The sequence below is a fragment of the Polypterus senegalus genome, chromosome 12 (genome assembly GCF_016835505.1).
Source record: "Polypterus senegalus isolate Bchr_013 chromosome 12, ASM1683550v1, whole genome shotgun sequence".
NCBI lineage: Eukaryota > Metazoa > Chordata > Cladistia > Polypteriformes > Polypteridae > Polypterus > Polypterus senegalus.
Window position 1 is genome coordinate 12,815,470 of NC_053165.1, and position 22,290 is coordinate 12,837,759.

Below are 22,290 nucleotides of genomic sequence, written 5' to 3' on the forward strand. Positions count from 1 at the left end.
TGGTCTGAAAAGACTCAACGATGCTACGATGGACCCTGGCAGCTCAGGAGACGCAATAAAGACCAATGAACTTTCATGCCACTCGGTGAAGAGCCAAATGATGGCAGCGCTACATAAAGTCTGCTAGGGTGTAAACTTTAAGTAACCCTAACCCAACCCAGCTGGTGAGGAGTGTGTGTTGTTCGCTCTGCTCTGCAACTCGTCTATCACGGATGCCAAATGCTTCAGTGCCTGACTTCAGAATTCGCAGATATGGAAGACAACAACATTTGATTCCTGTAAAGCTCGTCGTCTTTTAGATGCTAAACAACTTGCACATCGTATTACGAGGAGGTTTTGACAGAGGCGCATACAGAATTACAGACAGGCCTACTGCAGCAAGGCTTCACAAGTCAAGCCCTAGTAGTCGTTCAGTGGAAAGACTAAAAGTGCTACGAGGCTGCTGGCAAATTATCCTTCCAAAGATGAAGGACGACCTGTATGAAGTCAAGATTTTCAGGCGGTCCCTGCAGACAACAATGAGTCAACCTGAAGAGCTCATTATTGTACAGCAACCATGATGTGCAGGCGGTCTGTTGCCCGTTACACGGTGAAGCGTAAGGATACAATTTTATTGAAGTGCTACACACATACAGTATATTCAAGGATAAGGCCTGGACTCTCCATGGTGAGAGTTAAATCAAAGAATTACTTAAAGTAAGGCGGTGGTCCCAAAGCACCTGATAGGGTGACTATCACTATCAGGAATGTTATGTGAAAATGCTCAAAATCACCGGCAAAACGCACCGCAAAACCAAGGAGCATCAAATTATGGGGAGGACTATGCAAAAGGCCGAAGTGTAACAACTTAAGTTTCGATTTTGATTTTAAAAACCTGGCGTTTTTTAAACCTTAGTTGAAGAGGATGATCCTTTAATACACTGATACAATACTTCATTACAAATGGAACTTCCATAACATATATAGGTCCTTACAATTTCTCTCATAAAACCTGCAGTGGTCCTTCACTAATAATACTGAATACACTCTGAAGACCACCTTTATCATCACTGGCAGTTCCTAAAACCCATCACTACCTCATCTCCTGAGAACGTCAAAAACAGGCCTCACTTAAACTTCTTTGAAAAGCCAGAATAATTTTTAAATATGCTCTAAGATGGAAGAGAAACCATGATGCCTAGAAACCAACCAGGCTGAAAGATGGATATAAAAATTATTTTTCCCCCACTGTTGGCGACATCAAACGATTTCTCAGTGCAAGTGAGGCATACCGATTGTTACCGATCCCAATACAAAGACTGAAGAGCGTTTTTCCCAGCATCCTCCCGATTCCATCACATAAATCAATTCAATTTATCAAGCTCTACTGAACCCCACAGCCGTCACTCCAGAAAGTGTCCTGGGATGTTAGTTCATTATTTTTTAGTGTCTTATAAACCCGCAACTTAAAAGGTTGCAAACTGAACATGACTAGACTTCAGACTCTTTGGACGCAGACCGATACGTCTTGAGGATGTAATGGGAGAACATTTTTAGGCGGAGGCAAATAGCACAAATGTGTTTCAATTATTCCAAAGTCACATATATAATAAAATCTTGTATAAATATATAAAGTAAAGAGCTTTACAGTGTCTCTTTAACCGTTTATACAGGTAGGCTCTCATGCCTTACAGTTTGTGTTATTTTTCTTTTTCCCGTTATTGAAATTCATGCTTCGGATTCTCCCTTTTTTTTGCTTTCATCTCCGGCATCGCTGTCTTCTGACTGGCTACTGCCAAGAACTAAGACTTGCCCATCACCGCCTGTTTGGTTTGGACGAGTGGATGCCGCAATCAAACGGCTTTGCTCTTCAAGGTCCTAAAAACAGAATAATAAAAATAACATACAGCATGAGCAGGTATGAAAAGATGACAGCCGAGACTGGCTTTTAGTAAAGAATGCACTGCAATGAGTCGAGTGAATCAAACTTTCAACCACTTTACACAGTCAGCATCCAAATGTGAATTCAAAAAGGAATTTGTATTTGTAGACATCGGGGTACGTTAACTGTAAGCCTCAACGTTCACGTTTGTCTGCCATTCGCACTGGCAATGTCGGCAAACCTTTTTTTGTGCCAGGCAATAAAAACACATCTGCCTGGCGAACTCCCTGTCAGTCTCAGTGACTAACATTGACAAAAGAGTGTGACGGGCAGCCGGGTCTCATGCCCGGCCGGGACGCCCCTTCAACACTGGATCCTGGGGAGCAGCCATGGGATGCACTCTACGTCCCCTGGAACGCGTGGTGGCAGCCCCCCTGGGTTACATCGGGGCCACAGGTGTGGGACTTCAGGACTCAGACCTGTTGGGCTCCATGGCCACCACCACCAGGAGGAGCTACACGGTTTAATGAGCCTCTGTGGGCTGGAAGGCAGCCACACCCGGAGGTGTGGCCTAATTAGGCCAATTAGCACCTGGAGCACTTCTGGGAAGGCTACAAAGAGAGCCTGCAGCCACCACTCAAGGGCCAGAGTCGGGAGGTGGAGGACGAAGCTAGATGGGAGAAGTGGTGTTGCCTTAAAGTGTTTTTGGGACTGTGCATTGCCTGTGGGGTTCACGGGGAAGACGTGCCCCACAGGTGAAGAAAAATAAAAGTACGTAGTGTTTTACACGTGCCTGAGTGTGAGTCTGTGTCGGGTCAGGCGCTATATAGCGTCCACATCACAAGAGTTAGAAAAAATTCTAAGATATGTACTTGAAAAATTGCTAAAATATATCCTGTTACCAGCAAACACATTTTGTAACTGTTAAACACCGGAAAGCTAGCATCTGATAATAAAACACAAACTCAAACATATGAATGTGAGATTTACACACATAAGAGTGCTACAAGCCCACAGCACCGCCACTCCCCACCTTCTCAATCTGCTTTTGTTTGCTTAGTTCCTCCTGCTGTCTCTCTTTCTCTTTGTCTTTTTCTTTCTGCTTCTCCAGTTCTCTGCGATCCTAAAAAAGAAAGAGCGGAGTGTGAGTGGACAGATATGTTAAAACGCGCTCCACTAAACAAATAATTACCTGTGCCCGGAAACAACAAAATCTTCCAATATGTCAGGTTTACATTTCATTAAACAAATCTGTGAAAACAGCTGTGAAATTCTTCTCTTCAAGGACTCAAAAGCCCCGGATTATTTTCTAAAGGTATTACCGCACTAATCTATGAAGTTGAATCCATTTTATTTGCGCATATTAAAATAAGATCAACACTATGCAGTTCATCAAATTCTCAAACCGGGGGACTGCTTTTTTTCTTTTGATCAAAAGACATTATTACGAAAAAGACAAAAACTGCAGCAAGTCAAGTGAACAAGCATATCTGTATCTGTGGTGGCTCTGAGGCTAGGGATCTGCACAGGTTGCCGGTTCGAATCCCGTACAGTGCATCTGAAAAGAATTCACAGCGCATCACTTTTTCCACATCTTGTTATGTTACAGCCTTATTCCAAAATAGATTAAATTCATTTTTTCCTCAGAATTCTACACACAACACCCCATAATGACAACGTGAAAAAAGTTTACTTGAGGTTTTTGCAAATTTATTAAAAATAAAAACTGAGAAATCCCATGTCCATAATTATTCACAGCCTTTGCTCAATACTTTGTCGATGCGCCTTTGGCAGCAATTCCAGCCTCAAGTCTTTTTGAATATGATGTCACAAGCTTGGCACACCTATCCTTGGCCAGTTTCGCCCTTTCCTCTTTGCAGCACCTCTCAAGCTCCATCAGGTTGGATGGGAAGCGTCGGTGCACAGCCATTTTAAGATCTCACCTGAGATGTTCAATCGGATTCAAGTCTGGGCTCTGGCTGGGCCACTCAAGGACATTCACAGAGTTGTCCTGAAGCCACTCCTTTGATATCTTGGCTGTGTGCTTAGGGTCGTTGTCCTGCTGAAAGATGAACCGTCGCCCCAGTCTGAGGTCAAGAGCGCTCTGGAGCAGGTTTTCATCCAGGATGTCTCTGTACATTGCTGCAGTCATCTTTCCCTTTATCCTGACTAGTCTCCCAGTTCCTGCCCCCCACAGCATGATGCTGCCACCACCATGCTTCAGTGTACGGATGGTATTGGCCTGGTGATGAGTGGTGCCTAGTTTCCTCCAAACATTCACACCAAAGAGTTCAATCTTTGTTTCATCAGACCAGAGAATTTTGTTTCTCATGGTCTGAGAGTCTTTCAGGTGCCTTTTGGCAAACTCCAGGCAGGCTGCCATGTGCCTTTTACTAAGAAGTGGCTTCCGTCTGGCCACTCTACCATACAGGCCTGATTGGTGGATTGCTGCAGAGATGGTTGTCCTTCTGGAAGGTTCTCCTCTCTCCACAGAGGACCTCTGGAGCTCTGACAGAGTGACCATCGTGTTCTTGGTCATCTCCCTGACTAAGGCCCTTCTCCCCGATCGCTCAGTTTAGATGGCCGGCCAGCTCTAGGAAGAGTCCTGGTGGTTTCGAACTTCTTCCACTTATGGATGATGGAGGCCACTGTGCTCATTGGGATCTTCAAAGCAACAGAAATTTTTCTGTAACCTTCCCCAGATTTGTGCCTACAGACAATTCCTTTGACTTCATGCTTGGTTTGTGCTCTGACATGAACTGTTAACTGTGGGACCTTCTATAGACAGGTGTGTGCCTTTCCAAATCATGTCACATTAACTGAATTTACCACAGGTGGACTCCAATTAAACATCTCAAGGATGATCAGGGGACACAGGATGCACCGGAGCTCAATTTGGAGCTTCATGGCAAAGGCTGTGAATACTTACGTACATGTGCTTTCTCAATTTTTTTATTTTCAATAAATTTGCAAAAACCTCAAGTAAACTTTTTTCACGTTGTCATAATGGGGTGTTGTGTGTAGAATTCTGAGGAAAAAAATGAATTTAATCCATTTTGGAATAAGGCTGTAAGATAACAAAATGTGGAAAAAGTGATGTGCCGTGAATACTTTCCGGATGCTCTGTAAATGCCAATAGGGACTCTGCTCTGTTGGGCCCTTAACCTGCAATTGCTGAGCGCTTTGAGTAGTGAGAAAAGTGCTATATAAATGCAAAGAATTATTATTATTATTAATTGTGTTCCATACCATTTCTGAATGAAAAGCAATTTGTTTTGCAAGTCCAACACTGTCACACATCTACAAATAAAAGAAAAAAAGAGTTAAGACATTTTAAACAGCTACACTTCCGGGCAGCGCCACATGATTTCTTTTCTGGTTTTATTTTTGAACCTATGATTTACTGAGGCAGTAAAAACACCAGTGAAACGGTAGAAAAACATTATGACTGCTAAACATTCATAAAACAGTTAAAATACTGTATAAAACTACATATGTGCATAAGAGAGGGTCAGACCAAACTCTTAAAGAGCTGCGCTGAATCCAGACACACATGTAATCACCAATACTGGTTGATAAATCCCATTCAATTGTAAATGGTCAGCACATTTATGTTACCAAGTTACAGCAGCATAAATTGTCACCCCTCGGTTCTATAAGAAGATGCTGATAAATATGGATGGAAAATTGGCAAAAATGTCTCAACTGGGAAAACGAAGGAATAAAAAAAAAAAAAAATCAGCACCGAGACAACAGTCATAGCAGCGGAGGTGGAAAAATGAAAACACATTTTAGTTTCTACCATCAGCAGTGGGATAACTGAAGGAAAAGCTTTGAATGAGGTAACAAGCGGCACTAATTCTAAACCGTCCATCACATAATGGAGTTGGATCTGAAAATTGCTCCGGGGAGCTGTACAATGTCTGACCCTACGCTCTCACCTCCAAAAGGTCATGCGAAAAGACAATTTCCCCTTGGTGATTAATACAGTGAGGTAAATACCAAAAAAATACCAAAATATAAACAGTTTCAGAAGTCAAATGGAAATTGGATATAAAAAATGCATAACTGTTTTAGGAAAATGTTGGAAAATGACTGACTGTAGCTGTTCAGCTACTGGTGGAGGCCAAGGCTGTCCTGGACTCTCTGCAACAAGCAGTAACATAGTTCTGATACTAGACCAAAGCAAGGACTTTAAAATAAATGTATTAATAATGTTTTATTTACTCAACTTTAAACAAAAGAAAAAAAAAAATGAACACATCTTTAAATGCCAAGCCATTCTTTTTGCAAACACATTCACTGCTCTCTGCCGCAGTCTTCTTCAAATGGAGGAGTCGCTCGCAGGGCGTAAATAGGCTTCCCCTCTAACCATTAACCTTTACCACCAAAAAGGTAAAAACTAAATTAAATTCATTTAAATGTGGGTGGCACGGTGGTAGCGCTACTGCCTTGCAGTAAGGAGGCTCGGGTTCACTTCCCGGGTCCTCCCTGCGTGGAGTTTGCATGTTCTCCCCGTGTCTGCGTGGGTTTCCTCCCACAGTCCAAAGACATGCAGGTTAGGTGAACTGGCGATTCTGAATTGTCCCGTGTGTGTGTGTGTGCCCTGTGGTGAGCTGGCACCCTGCCCAGGGTTTGTTTCCTGCCCTGCGATCTATGCTGGCTGGGACTGGCTCCAACAGACTCCTGTGACCCTATGTTAGGATATAATGGGTTGGATAATGGATGGATGGATATTCATTTAAATCGATACAGACACATAAACATACAGTATATGATATAAAAAACAAATGAAAATTAATTTTAACAAAAATAACACAAAATTTAAAATACACATGCAAACATTTAAACTGCATATCCCATGACCCCACCATAACCCATAATTCCCTGAGAATCTGTTTGATCTACTATTTAGCCACAACCCTATGGAACCAAGGAGATGGGACGTGGGTTACAAAAAAAACTTTAATATAAACATATAACATTAATACAACTTATGCTGACTTTGACTGTTTGTGCATTATATTTCCATACCCTTTTCTTCCTAATTTAAAGATTCACAAAATGAACAAAAAATAACAATTTAAAAAAAAAAAAACAGCTTAATAGTTCTTCTTTGTAAGGGGACTTAGGCCTCTGTCAGAAGTGCTTCATCTCCACTTTTGGAGAAACCTCGTGATTAGGCATAATTTTCCATGGAGACAGCAACATGTAGAAGATAAAACTGGAAAACACTTTCATTACAGGCCTACTTTATTTATTTCTATTGATTAAACTACTCTTAAACTTGAATCTGCAGACTGCAAAATCTATTTATATACTTTCTAAAGCTTTAAAATGGTTTCAAAGGCACTTTGGTGCATTTGTAGTTTGCTTGTGAAGCAGTCATGAGGAGGTCTAACAACCATTCATTGCTATGACCAAGCTGGAGCAACTGAAGCACTGATAAATAACAAAATGCACATAATTTTGATTTTATGAGCCGTTTACAGTCATATTTCATAAATGAGAAATATTTTAAAAAGGATAGTCTTTAAAAATGTAGGCTGTTAAACTCTATGGAGGCTGGCAATACTGTTAACTATCCATCATGGGTGATATGTAAAGTTAATACATTATTGTCATTACCTTCTCACCCTCGTTGTTAGATTCAAACACGTAGCACACGGAGATCGGCCGCCCATCATTTCCACTTCCAGCCACCCGCAACACAAAGCCAAAAAGCCTCTTGTTTTCTTGGTGCGTTGTACACAAGACTACATTTTGTAGAGGAAACTGGCAAGACACAGAAAAAAGAAATTGTATTCATAGATGCAAAGAAAAGGTTAATCGAATTGGTGGCAATAAGTTTTAGCTTTTCTAATTATGCCCATTTACAATAAACAAACAAACAGTATCCTTTGGCTAGTTAGGTTACACCTATAGCCTTCCTCAAATAAAGCTGCACTATTCTGATTAAGAGGCACTAACCTTGATTAGGATTGGGTTAGGTCTGCCTGGGGCACACGTGTTTCCCCACAATGCTTTAGTGTTTTCAGATGCAACAGTGTGTGTGTATCTGTTTGTCCCGTCCCAGAGATGGTTGTTGCTTTGCACCCTATGCTTACTGGGTTAGGCTCCAGCTTCCCCACAATTACGCTCAGTATAAAGAAGCTTTAAAAACGTATAGATGGATGAATGGCTTTGCTCCTTAACAGAACAACTTTGAGCTTGGCCTCAATAAGTCATGAGCTATACCAGCGGTTCTCAAACTTTCGTATTTTGCGCCCCACCCCCCCTTTCTCTACCTGGAATAATTCTACATAATATAACAATAATTAATAATAATTCTTTGCATTTATATATATATATATATATATATATATATATATATATATATATATATATATATATATATATATATATATATATAAACTGGTCAAAAAAATTAAAGGAACACTTTGAAAACACATCAGATCTCAATGGGCAAAAGAAATCCTCCTGGATATCTATACTGATATAGACTGGGTAATGTGTTAGGAACGAAAGGATGCCACATCTTTAGATGGAAATGAAAATGATCAACCTACAGAGCCCTGAATTCAAAGACGCCCCAAAATCAGAGTGAAAAATGATGTGGCAGGCTAGTCCATTTTGCCCAAATTTAATTGCAGCAACTCAAATTGTACAGCACTTTGTATGGCCCCTGTGTTCTTGTATACATGCCTGACAACATCGGTGCATGCTTCTAATGAGATGACAGATGGTGTTGTGGGATCTCCTCCCAGATCTGGACCAGGGCATCACTGAGCTCCTGGACAGTCTGAGGTGCAACCTGGTGGCATTGGATGGACCAAAACATAATGTCCCAGAGGTGTTCTATTGGATTTAGGTCAGGAAAGTGTGGTGGCCAGTCAATGGTATCAACTCCTTCATCCTCCAGGAACTGCCTGCATACTCTCACCACATGAGGCCAGGAATTGTCGTGCACCAGGAGCCACTGTACCAGCATAGGGTCTGACAATGGGTCCAAGGATTTCATCCTGATACCTAATGGCAGCCAAGGTGCCTTTGTCAAGCCTGTAGCGGTCTGTGTGACCCTCCATGGATATGCCTCCCCAGACAATCATTAACCCACCACCAAACTGCTCATGCTGAATGATGTTACAGGCAGCATAATGTTCTCCATGGCTTCTCCAGACCCTTTCACTTCTGTCACGTGCTCAGGGTGAACCTGCTCTCATCTGTAAAAGCACAGGGCACCAGTGGTGCATCTGCCAATTCTGGTATTCTATGGCGAATGCCAATCGAGCTGCATGCTGCTGGGCAGTGAGCTCAGGGCCCATTAGAGGACATGGGGCCCTTGGCTCACCCTCATGAAGTCTTTCTGGTTGTTTGGTCAGAGACATTCACACCAGTGGCCTGCTGGAGGTCATTTTGTAGGGCTCTGGCAGTGCTCATCCTGTTCCTCCTTGCCCAAAGGAGCAGATACTGGTCCTGCTGATGGGTTATGGACCTTCTATGGCCCTCTCCAGCTCTCCTAGAGTAACTGCTTGTCTCCTAGAATCTCCTCCATGCCCTTGAGACTGTGCAGGGAGACACAGCAAACCTTCTGGCAATGACACGTATTGATGTGCCATCCTGGAGAAGTTGGACTACCTGTGCAACCTCTGTAGGGTCCAGGTATCGCCTCATGCTACCAGTAGTGACACTGACTGTAGCCAAATGCAAAACTAGTGAAGAAACAGTCAGAAAAGATGAGGAGGGAAAAATGTCAGTGGCCTCCACCTGTTAAACCATTCCTGTTTTGGGGGTCATCTCATTGTTGCCCCTCTAGTGCATCTGTTGTTAATTTCATTAACACCACAGCAGCTGAAACTGATTAACAACCCCCTCTGCTACTTAACTGACCAGATTAATATCCCATAAGTTTCATTGACTTTATGCTATACTCTGATTCAAAAGTGTTCCTTTAATTCTTTTGAGCAGTATATATATAATATAAGATAGATGAGAATAACCCATGATGCAACTAACAAAGGTATGATACTCGTGCGGTGTCGTGTCGCGGTATCCTATCATTTTTACTTCTATAAGATTTGCATGTGTCCGGCTAACTTCGATGAAATATTTGCAATTTTTTTTTTTTTTTAAAGTGCTTTAATAACTGTTAAAATGCCTTGTGTGGTTTTTGGTAGTAATTCTAATCCCAAAAACAAAGAATACATTATTTATTCTTATTTAATAATTTTTTTATGTAAAAAAACGATTAAATATGTTTTAATTTTTAAAAATCTCGTAAACGAGACAAACATATTTTCGTCTGACAAATATTATACCGTTGTTAGTTGTATCATGAAAATAACCCAATACGCAGCAAATTATTTAACTCAATTTGTCAATATTGGCTACGCTGCCAATGTCATGTAGTCGCGCCGCATTATCACCTGACCTACTGTTACCCGAATGTTCGAGACAGATACCGATACGTCTCGAACTTTCTGGATTGAAAATACGCAACTATAAAAGCAGCAGCAGCGCCGCTCGTCATAGAAACAAACTTCAAATAGAAGAGAAGCTCCGAGTGTCTCGATATCTCGAATATCAAATCAAACCTGGACGGGCTATGTACTTTAAAGCAGGCACATATTAGTCATTAGATCTATGCTTTAGAAATGTTTGATTTTAATTTTTGTTATAATGCATTCGTTGTGATTATACAGTCATGTGAAAACATTAGGACACCCTTTGAAAGCATGTGGTTTTTTGTAACATTTTTAATAAATGGTTATTTCATCTCCGTTTCAACAATACAGAGAGATTAAAGTAATCCAACTAAACAAAGAAAACTGAAGAAAAGTCTTTTCAAGATCTTCTGTAAATGTCATTCTACAAAAATGCCTATTCTAACTGAGGAAAAGATAGGACACCCTCACATGTATTCCCTCTTAAATTGGCTCAGATCTCACACAGGTATATCACACCAGGTGCACATAATTAGTAGATCGTTACTCTGCATGTTGAATGAGGCTTGCCCTATTTAAACCTCAGACATTTAGTTTGGTGTGCTCCTGACTGTTGAAGTGAGAGTGAGCACCATGGTGAGAACAAAAGAGCTGTCAGAGGACTTCAGAAAAAAGATTGTAGCAGCCTATGAGTCTGGGAAGGGATTTAAAAAGATCTCAAAAGATTTTGAAATCAGCCATTCCACTGTCCGGAAGATAGTCTACAAGTGGAGGGCTTTCAAAACAACTGCCAACATGCCCAGGACTGGTCGCCCCAGCAAGTTCACCCCAAGAGCAGACCGCAAGATGCTAAAAGAGGTCTCCAAAACCCTAAAGTGTCATCTCGAGAACTACAGCAGGCTCTGGCTACTGTTGATGTAGAAGTACATGCCTCTACAATCAGAAAGAGACTGTACAAGTTTAACTTGCATGGGAGGTGTGCAAGGAGGAAACCTTTGCTTTCCAAGAGAAACATCGAGGCCAGACTGACATTTGCCAGAGATAAAGTTGACAAAGACCAGGACTTCTGGAATAATGTTCTTTGGACAGATGAGTCCAAAATTGAATTATTTGGACACAACAGCAGAGGACATGTTTGGCGTAAACCAAACACAGCATTCCAAGAAAAGAACCTCATACCAACTGTGAAGCATGGAGGTGGAAGTGTCATGGTTTGGGGCTGCTTTGCTGCAGCAGGACCTGGTCAGCTCACCATCATAGAATCCACGATGAATTCTACTGTGTATCAGAAGGTGCTTGAAGAACATGTGAGACCATCAGTTAGAAAATTAAAGCTGAAGCGGAACTGGACCATGCAACATGACAATGACCCAAAACATACTAGTAAATCAACCAAAGATTGGCTGAAAAAGAAGAAATGGAGAGTCCTGGAATGGCCAAGTCAAAGTCCAGATTTGAATCCCATTGAGATGCTGTGGGGTGACTTGAAAAGGGCTGTACGTGCAAGAAACCCCTCAAACATCTCACAGCTGAAAAAGTTCTGCATTGAGGAGTGGGGTAAAATTTCCTCAGACCGATGTCGAAGACTGGTAGATGGCTACAAGAACCGTCTCACTGCAGTTATTTCAGCCAAAGGAGGTAACACTCGCTATTAGGGGCAAGGGTGTCCTATCTTTTTCCTCAGTTAGAATAGGCATTTTTGTAGAATGACATTTACAGAAGATCTTGAAAAGACTTTTCTTCAGTTTTCTTTGTTTAGTTGGATTACTTTAATCTCTCTGTATTGTTGAAACGGAGATGAAATAACCATTTATTAAAAATGTTACAAAACCACATGCTTTCAAAGGGTGTCCTAATGTTTTCACATGACTGTATGCTTGCAAATTTAGATTTGAAATAAAAATGTAAAAAAATAATTTTGATGTCTTGTTCATTTATTCGATGCCCCCCTTGTACAGCTTCAGTGCCCCCCTCAGGGGGGCGCACCCCACAGTTTGAGAACCGCTGAGCTATACGATGTCATGTCTTGGATGCAGCCATAGCCACCATACTATTCTATATTTGTAAGGACAGGCCAAGTTTAATCTGACACGCTACAGAAATAGGCAGCTAAAAATAAAAGGACTAAGGTATGTAGAGATACGTCATCAGAAATGTTTACTAAATACAGACAGACAACATTACACCACAATAGAAATATGGGGGTAAGTATGCTAAAGTCTTTTCTACGTCACTTTAGATAAATGCGTTATCTGAAAAAACAGATGAACATGTAAAATATTTGTAAGGAATTCAGTCAAATAACAAAGAAATGTGTTCATAATTTTCAGCTAAGTTGATCAAAATCTGTAGCGAAATAAGGAAGGGAAATAATATTCTAATGAACGTATTAAAGAATAAAATAAACAGCTGATTTTTTAAAAATAATAATACATTTTATGTACAGTATATAGTACTTGGTTTTAAATTTAAAGGAAAACCATGGGAACTTACCCTTAGTCGTGTGACCTGTGTCTGTGGATCAATCAGCCTACGAATATATAAAGAAAAACCTGCTAAGAAGACCAATTCGTATTCACTTAGAAAATTAGCTATACTTAAACTGAAAAAAGACTGGTTGGGAGGGAAAGATGCAGAACTAAAGACAGCAGTAAAGATTAACACAGGTAAGTAACATAACAAAAACAAAATTCATAGCACAATATTACATCATTACAACTTATGTTTTGTATAGCACTCTTCATGGAGTGCAGGCACAGAGAGCTGTGAACAATTCTCCATTAAAATACAATTAAGATTACTCTAACCACTAATTACAGAGCTAGTATACATACAAAAAGTAAATTTAAAACACACAGCAAACATGGCAGAAATGAATTAAATATAAATGGAAAGTAACAATATCTGTCTGTTCGTGAACAATGGCCAGTTAACAATGGAGGAAACTAAAAGTGTAAAAGAGAAAGTGAAAAATAAAGTCAGACATAGTCAGAGTGCTGTAGACCTCTGCCAACTAGCCGCCCACCCCTTCCTGGGTATTTATTCTATAGTGGAGTCAGTTCTGGGCAGTCCAGTCCGATGCTAGTGACTAAATAGATCGACTTTTACATTCAAACAGCTCAAAGCGAAGCAGAGTCACATTTGATTAATTGGACAAATTTACCATTAATGTCTTACAGATAGGACTTCATGAATGTGTATAATAAATAACTTACTTCAAGCAGTCACATGTGACCAGGAGGTGCGACTCCGTCATTCGGAAGATGTTGTGGATGGCACGAGCCGCTAGGATTTGCCTCATTGTTTCATAGATAACATCGACACTGTCATGAGATCGGACCTCCATTGAGCCCAGGAATCGGACAATGTAAAGTTGGTGAAGAATGGAGCCTGCAACCATTAGCAACACAATTTCGTAAACCACTTCATTGTGTTATTGGCACTAGAAGATAGTGTAGTCTTCATTTTACCTTTAATTCAAGCCTAATTCTGTTACATTTGCCATGACAAAGAACATTTTCATCAAACCAAATGCCGTTAGACCTGTTTCATGAATACAATCCCCACTATACCACATAACTCTTCAATAGTATTTACAAAAATAAAACCTTTGTCTCTAGTTGGTTTGTGTACATTTTTTTTAGGTTTAAAACTAAAAGGTACTCCTTCTCAATCCATAACTCCTGTGACAAGACACTGAAAACGTGTTTGTTTCCTTTCATGTTCCACCCCGTGCCGTTTCCTAACTATCAGAGCACAAGCTACTGACACACTTTTCAATTTATTTACTTGTTCATACGATATCATACCATAAACATCACATAAGCATGTTCACCTGCTAGGCTGACAAATACAGCACTTTGCCAGAGAAAGATAATCAGAATGGTCCGATAGTTTTAGCCATGCCAGTGATATGCTGGTTTGGCATGATAAGGAAAAAAAACAAACAAATTGAAGGCACCACATTACATTTATAAACTTTTCAGTTGCAAAATCATGTTCATCTACGTCTATTTACATATTTGGGTCAGCTAAAAAGAAGAAAAATAAAATCAGATGTGAGCGTCAAGTAGGTTTTGCACCCTAGGAACACCAAGTTACCCAAACTATTCTATAACATTTCAGTAATTATCTACTGCTCTGATGCTGATCTTTCTGACCATAAAATAGTTCTTTACAATAGCAATGGACGAGTAGAATTCCTAAGTAACTGCAGAATGATGATGGTATTTGAGGTTTCTTCTAGAGGGCCTCATTCACTTGCACGATTTGGCTCAAAAACTAATCAGCACATCGTCATCCAAGTTTCGAGTTTGGTATTTTTCCTTCCAGACGTTTTAGCTCTTCACTGTCCTTAAGAAACCGAGACACACACCCATCCAGATCTCGATGTTTTTGGAGATCTGTCGAAAACCGGAGATGAAAATATTCGACAAATCTAAAGCTTCCGCTCCTCTCGAATAGACGACAGGTTATGGTGTGGGAGGGCACAAAGCAATAATATAGTTACATTTTAGGCAAAAACATCAAAATCCACTGAATTGGTTTATGTGCATTCTAGATCTGGATGGTTGGAAATTTTATCTCATTTATGAACATTATCACAAACAAGTTAAAATTACAGGAATAACTTTATTAAGAAAATCAACTGCCTCTATGTAGTACTAGTAAAGCACTCAAGTCAAGTCAAGTTGGGGAGCATGCACTGGTACAGTGCGTTGCCGCACCCACTACATAGCGAAACAACTAAGGATCCCGGTTTGCAACCCCCCAGGCAGACATGCGATCCAGTCCTACCCTCCGGAAATGACCCCCTATCTGCTGCAGCCAGGTGTTACATGGGTGACCCCTTGGCCTGGTCCAGCCACTCGGGTCCCCAACAATGAGGATCTTATGAGCTGGATCACCCTCTGGGAAACGCGCCACATGGCCGTAGTGCCATAACTGACACTCCCTAACAATGCAGATAATGTGCCTCATTCAGGACTCCATGAGCAACACAAAGTCAAACCAACGGTACCCAAGGATTTTCCGGAGAGACACAGTACCAAAGGGGTCCAGTCTTCACCTCAGTCACTGGATAGCGTCCATGACTCGCAACCATATAGCAAGACAGGAAGCACCAGGACTCTAAAGACTTGGACCTTCGTCCTTTTGTTTGTATATCAGGAGCGCCACACACCCCTTTCCAGTGACCTCATGACCCCCCATGCTCTCCCAATCCGTCTACTGACTTCATAGGAAGAATCACCAGAGACATGAATGTCACTGCCGAGGTAAGTAAACCTCTCGACGAGGTCGACAATCTCTCCGCAGACAGACACACTGCTGATGGTCGTGCCCAAGAGGGCATTAAAGGTCTGGCTTTTGGTTTTTATCAGGACACTCGCAAGCCCAGACACTCAGACTCCTCACTCAGTCTTTCGAGCGCCCCGATCAGAGCCTCCATCGAGTCTGCGAAGATCACAGCATAATCAGCCAATTCAAGATCCGTGAATCTTTCTTCACCAACAGATGCCCCACAGCCGCTGGACCCCACAACCTTGCCCAAAAGGTCTGGAACCAAAGCACTGGAATCAATTAAATGGCTCGCTGATGTCAACGGTAATAATAATAATAAATGTTTAACACATCTATAAGAATGGGGGTGTTGTAAACAATTAGTACAACACAATCTTTCAGTTTGGGCTAAGAAAATCAAAATGGAGTTCCTCATGAGAAGTGTTAGATGGAAAATCTTTCTGAGCAAATACCAAACTAAACACAAATACTAAAAGTTTGACCAAATCAAATGTAATGGCAGTAACAAATGCCCAGGGTCTTCAAATTAAGCAATTTCTAAAGAAGAATTCTAAAGTCCGAGGGAACATTTTAAATCTTGCTGTAGAATTTACCCTTAAAAGTACAAAAAATAAATTACGTATATCAGATTCAACGGGGCAGACAGCCACTGGTTCCATCCTGAACTTTTTTCCACCTAAGTTTAGATACCAAAACCTGAACTACAACTCCAATTCTTTGCCTTCTCCCGACGTAATTCAATTAGATATCAGAAGTTACCCCCTTTGACCTCGGATTTCAAGAATGGCAAACAGAACTTGCACACTCACAAAAGTTGCTCACCTTCGCTATCTTCAGATTTGTTGACTCCAGATTCACCAAATGGGTTTGTCCTTCTTTGAAGAAAGAAAGAAAAAAAAGTTCTCTAAGACTATGGAGTAACTCGGCTGAAACACGGGATTAAAGTAACATGGAGAAGAATGAGTCAATCCATAAAACTAAAAGCTACACATACCATATTTAAAAGAAACAGCTAACAGTGCCGCTCTGATAAAAAGTAACACAAGTAAAAGAAGAAAATAAAAGATTTACTTTTCTATTGATGCATTTTTGAAATTTGATGTTTAATTAGTTAAAAGCAGAACAGATTACAAGCGCTACATGTCTTTCAAACTCTGCACTGATCTTGATTTGGGTCCTGTGCATGATCTGTTGTACTAATTTGCTTTCCTTTTCTAAATGGTATTTATGAACGGTTTGCCCGTTTTTTTGTTTTTTTTTTTGATTATTTACAAATAAAATTCCTTTTGCTTTGTAATACGATTTAGACCATCATGCACAGAGAGAAGGTACATTTAAACCGACTGCTTACCCATTCGCCCATCTACACTTGTGTTAAGCACAGCTGGGCACCACTTTGGTGAGGAATTTTTACTCCCACTCGTCCACAGGATTTTACTTCAAATGATGCCTTAATCAAGGCCAACTTTTGAATGAACAGTTTAGTTGTCTTTAATTGCAGTTCAGATCATTTTGTAGATACTGTAGTAATACAAAGTACTGTAGGTATTTTTTGATTTTAAGAAACAATAAAAGAATTGCTATTTTTATTCCTTTTCCTTGTGAAATCATTCACCGACATTACTGCATGTCTTCAAATTTCTTTCCAAAATTAGCACCATCATGTGAAAACAACATGTCACTGCTGACCCAAATGCAGAGGGCACTTGTTCAGTGTGTTCATTCGCGGATATTCTGGAAGCAGCAAACTCAGACTGAGCAGGAAAAATGACATTTGACTAGTAATACTCATTTCTTTATACAGGCAGTTCCCTGGGTTACATATGAGATAGGGGCTGTAGGTTTGTACTTAAGTTGAATTTGTTTGTAAGTCAGAACAGGTACATTATTTTAATAAATGCTATTGTTGAGCGACTGTAACCAAGTGCTCCGCCAATGAATGATGGAGTTTCGTCTCTCTCTGGCCTTTTTATTATTTCTATTTTATTTTCCATGGCGATGGTTTTTCTCTTCTTTACTGTATCACCAGCACTTGCATCAGATTTGTGTTTCAGAGACATTGTTGAAGGGTGAAGACAAAAGGTTAAGATGAGCTCTTCTGCACAGCACTGTACACCATATCACAGCAAGAAGTAACCCGTCATCAACACGTCTGATGTACTGACAAGAGACAACTTCCTGCTATGTGTGTAACAGTACAAGCAGGCTTGCTATTGAGATTGAATGGGGCGGCGTTGGGGGGGGTGTGTCATCACTTGCCCACCACACAGTCACCTCCACTACAGTATGGTTCCTGCAGCATCCGCCTACCGAGAACGAACACGGTGCGGCCAAAGGCGGGTAGTGAATCGCCCAACCCCAATTCAACAGGCAGCCAACCGAGGCACACTACAATGCTACCCTCGCCGCCCTGTTCACCCTCAATGGCTTCCGTTCAACCACAACCGGGTCACCGCTTGTAGCATTGCCAGTAGTGTGTGCTGGGAGTGGCAGTGAAATGCCCCCCTCCGCTCCATCCAGCCTGTGTCCAGTCAGGAGCAGTAGCTGCGGCGGCACAGTGGGCAAGCAGCGAACCATCGTCCTGCACATGAGCGATAGCTGTGGCCCCAGTGACTACAGGTCATCACTTGCCGCCGGGTGCCGCCCGAGGGACACTACACTGCGTGAGCAGCGCAATCGCCCCCCTCCAGCGACCGCTTGCAGCATCCCCAGGCCAAAGATGACAGAGCGGCAGTTACTGAGGCGCACGCGTCGCTGCTGCAGCCTCGTTCGTAAGTTGTAGGTCGGATGTCCGTAACCTGTTGACTACCTGTATTTGTGAAGAGGAGCAAATATGAACTGTTGTACATGCCTAAAAACAAAGACTGACACCAAACACAAACTATCTAATTACACAAGGCATTAAATGAACTATAGGAATTTGATTCTGATTAATAAACCAGTGGCCACAGACATAGTGATCGCGCTTGAAAATCTGCTTTCTGAAGTATATTGATACAGAAGCAACTCCTATAATAAGACACAAGACTGTTCTGCAGCTTAAAATTAATGCATTATTACAATGTAACTGCATTGTTAATGACTGTAAATAATAACAAAGAAAAGATGTCACAGAACCACTCCAAAGAAATCACTTATTACACCAAAATGTTATTAATAAAGGCCAATAGATCAAGTGAAAGCACTATCCTCCACAGTATGTTAGATATAAAGATCTGTATGGAGGATAACATAAGATGGGACATGGAGGTCTTCTCAAAAAATTTATGCAGGCGAATGAAGTAAAACTGTGCAGTTGTCTTATTATACCAGCTTCTTTATTGGCAGACATTTTTTAAAGAAGGCAACTTGTAAATGTTTGTACGAACACACACACACACACACCCACAAGAAAAACTTTTAGGAATCAGTATCTTTACGTTGTAGATGCCACATGGGCTGGATGGGCATCCCAGCCAGAAGAGGGGATGACACCTAACCCAGATGGGATGCTCCTAGTGGGCAGACAAGCATCCGAGCTGGGGGGGAGAAGCGGAATCATACCCGGAAAAAAAGGACCAGAGGGGGTGCATGAAGAATGAAGATACCACTGAGGGCTTTTTTTCCCCCAGTACACTAGATGGCAGCAGCCCCAGATATCAGTCCCCAGTGGGAAGCCAGCAGGGCATGCCAGGAGATGTAGTCCGGCAGAGCAGCCCTGCTGGGGTCACTGGGTGCCGCAAAATGGCGCTGCAGGGAGACAAAGGTGTGACCTGGAAGTACATCCATCGGTCAATCACCCTGGCAAAGGAAGTACTCCCAGGTCCAAAATAAAAGGGACAACACTCCCTTAACCAGGGCAGTCGGTGCTGGGAGGAAGAGAGGCAACACTCCATTGGAGGAGGACAGTGCGGTGTGAGAGAGAATATTGTGGGAAGACAGAGAGAGAGAAATCTGTGCTTTGTGTGACTTTTGAGTATTGTGGTGTAATAAACACACCTTTACTTGAACCCGGGACTCTGTGTGTGTTTGTGTATGGGGCTCACTGACGCCCCTGGTTACATCACTAATCAACTCTGCTTTGAAAAAGGCCGCTTTACTACGCCGCTGCTCAGCCAGTTTGTGTTCCGCTCTTACCTGCCTGTCTGTCCCTGCGCCTTTCCTTGTCCTGCATACTCCTCGCTAACAGGGGAGATGATGTCAAACTGAATAGGTGTATCTGGGGCAACAAGTGAATCCAAAGACAAAGCAGAGAGAGCTGCAGAGTCGGGTGTGGATGGTCCAGTCACCAAAGATCCAGAACTACTTTTTCGAGTAGTTTTTAGATGGCTTTGTCTGAAATGAGGAAAAAAACAAAAATAAGTACACATTCCATTTGGGTTATCATGACCTCAATGGTCAAGCAGTTATCAACTCACAGGCTACCACCTTTCTCAGATAAAAAGACAAGTTTGCCTACAGCACCCGGTTTCTATATAAAAAGAGGTAAGTGTACATTACAAAAACACAAAAACCAATATATGAAAACATTTTTGTTAATATTTTTTCGTCTCCCAAAAGAGTGAACTCACGCTGTGGGTCTCAGGCTCTCGTGTCGTTGCTGGAAGGATGGTGATGGAGTGATTGCATCTAGAGCAGACTGGTTCACCCGAGCTGCAATTTCCTAATAAATGGGAAAAATGGAATCCAGGTCAGTGATAGCTTGGCTTTTCTTTTAAAGTAATAACTGTGCTCCCCACACAATGAAGAGTCGTCACTTTAAGAGTTGGGCGTCCAGCTCGGTCTCTGGAGAGCTCCAATCTATGTGTTTTTAAATTCAAACAAAAATATCTTACATAATAAAACATAACATTCTCAAAGGCACATAATCCAATGCAGGGTAACAGGGGTCAGAAACTTGCTTATTAGATTAGCCTTACTTTTGCAGACTCCGTGGTTCAATCTATGGTCTGCAAGCCTAAAGCGTTTGTTTGTTCTACACGAACTGTACATAGACACCGACGTCAGTTTGCATTTAGACCATTTCTACGCAAGTAAATGAAAAGTGGATTAAAGGGCATGTCATTGTCTGGGAGACTGATAGGACTTTAGCGTTTTAATGTGCACAGGGACGTAACCCTAATTTTTAAAATTAGCAGCAGCCCTGATTTGTGGAGAAGATGTCCCCTGTGTGGAAATTCAGACTGTCAACTTGGAGCAATGCAGATAGGACTAGCTCTGGCAGAATGACCTATATGTTAGTCGTTTTCCTTTATCTTCTAAAACCAGGAATGAGGAAGTTGCTCCTCAGAGTTAAGACTGAGCTGACTCATTTGACAGACAGACAGACGAGAGTGGATTGTGGTGTAATTCTACAATAAAGCAATTGGCATAGTCGGCAGATTTGCACTGTACATAGGTGGTGTTGCCACTAGATAGATAGATAGTGTGGAACTTGGCTTGGACACAGACAGGCAGACACATTGTAATTACCCCACACAGGTTTATTCACATCGTCCATATTTACACTAAAGTGCCACAGTCCTCAAAGTCCTGGCCAACACACACAATGCCTTCACTTCTTCAGGCCGCTACTTCACCTCCTCCCAGACCTCGTCCTGCTTCCACCCAACTCAAAGTCTCTGAATGAAGGGAGGCAGGCCCTTTTATAATCACCTGGATGTGCTCCAGGTGCTTCCCAGCAATCTTCTACCGGCACTCCCCAGTGTGGCAGAAGTGCCGGCTGCATACCCGGAAGCACTCCAGGTGTCCCTGCATGTCTTCCCCCCAGCACTTCTGGGTGTGGCGGAAGTGCTGAGGTCCAGGGCTCCCAAGGCATCGGGGCACCCCCTGGCGGTGACCACGGGCCCCTACAGGGTCAAGCTTCAAAGCTCTGTACCCGTGATCCCCATAGCAACAAGGATGGTTGCCCCCACGTGGTCTGAGGTGGGCGTACGCCCTCTTCCGGTCCTCCAAGGCGTCCCAGGCCGGGTCGCTCCCCCAGGCATCTGGCATGATTGATTGATAGATAGATAGATAGATAGATAGATAGATAGATAGATAGATAGATAGATAGATAGATAGATAGATAGATAGATAGATAGATAGATAGATAGATAGATAGATAGATAGATAGATAGATAGATAGATAGATAGATAGATAAGGAACTATATGAAAGATAGACTGACTGACTGACAGACTGACTAAAGAGATATATTTCACCATAGCACTAATGCATTTGCTTCAGATCAGGTCAGGTCGCCACACCCACCACACGAAACAGCATGAGATTCCAGTTGGCACACATGGTCCAGCCCCACCCTTCAGAAATGACCATCTAGCCAGGCATTACGTTGGTGTCCACTTGACCTGCTCCATCGGTTGCTTAACAATGAGGATCCGATCCTGAGAGCCAGATGACCACATAGCTGTAGTGCCGTAACTGACACTCCCTCACAATGCAGGTCATGGGCTTCACTTTGCACTCCATGAGCAACTGCTTGACCAACACAAAGTCAAACTAGCAATATCCAAGGATTATAATTACTCAAGGTATAAACACTCAAAGATTAGAAAATCACAAAAAAAAAGGTTTAAAGAGTTACAATACTTGTGCTTTCTTGGTTTCTGTTGTTGTTTCATAATTTGGACACAAAACCTTGTTTTAAAGGTTCAGAATGACAAAGTAAAGTGGTTATGATATAGTTCTCGGTTTACTTTTAAGT

General features: G+C 41.8%; 1 protein-coding gene across 2 annotated transcripts in view; it reads right to left on the bottom strand.

Annotated features, from left to right (window-relative positions):
* Positions 1 to 22,290, bottom strand: part of appl1 (adaptor protein, phosphotyrosine interaction, PH domain and leucine zipper containing 1) — a 68,355-nt gene that overhangs the window by 1,308 nt on the left and 44,757 nt on the right. The window contains exons 14-22 of one of the 2 annotated variants that reach the window (XM_039771280.1): positions 20,157 to 20,248; positions 19,723 to 19,920; positions 16,429 to 16,478; positions 13,521 to 13,695; positions 12,799 to 12,835; positions 7,490 to 7,636; positions 5,111 to 5,161; positions 2,895 to 2,984; positions 1 to 1,857 (exon numbers count right to left, since the gene is read on the bottom strand). The exon at positions 1 to 1,857 is cut by the window's left edge and continues 1,308 nt beyond it. In XM_039771280.1, coding sequence (XP_039627214.1) covers positions 1,708 to 1,857; positions 2,895 to 2,984; positions 5,111 to 5,161; positions 7,490 to 7,636; positions 12,799 to 12,835; positions 13,521 to 13,695; positions 16,429 to 16,478; positions 19,723 to 19,920; positions 20,157 to 20,248 — 990 coding nt within the window. In that variant the 3' untranslated portion in view covers positions 1 to 1,707. Of the gene's footprint in view, positions 1,858 to 2,894; positions 2,985 to 5,110; positions 5,162 to 7,489; positions 7,637 to 12,798; positions 12,836 to 13,520; positions 13,696 to 16,428; positions 16,482 to 19,722; positions 19,921 to 20,156; positions 20,249 to 22,290 lie in introns of both variants that reach the window. The other variant, XM_039771279.1, reaches the window with a different exon arrangement.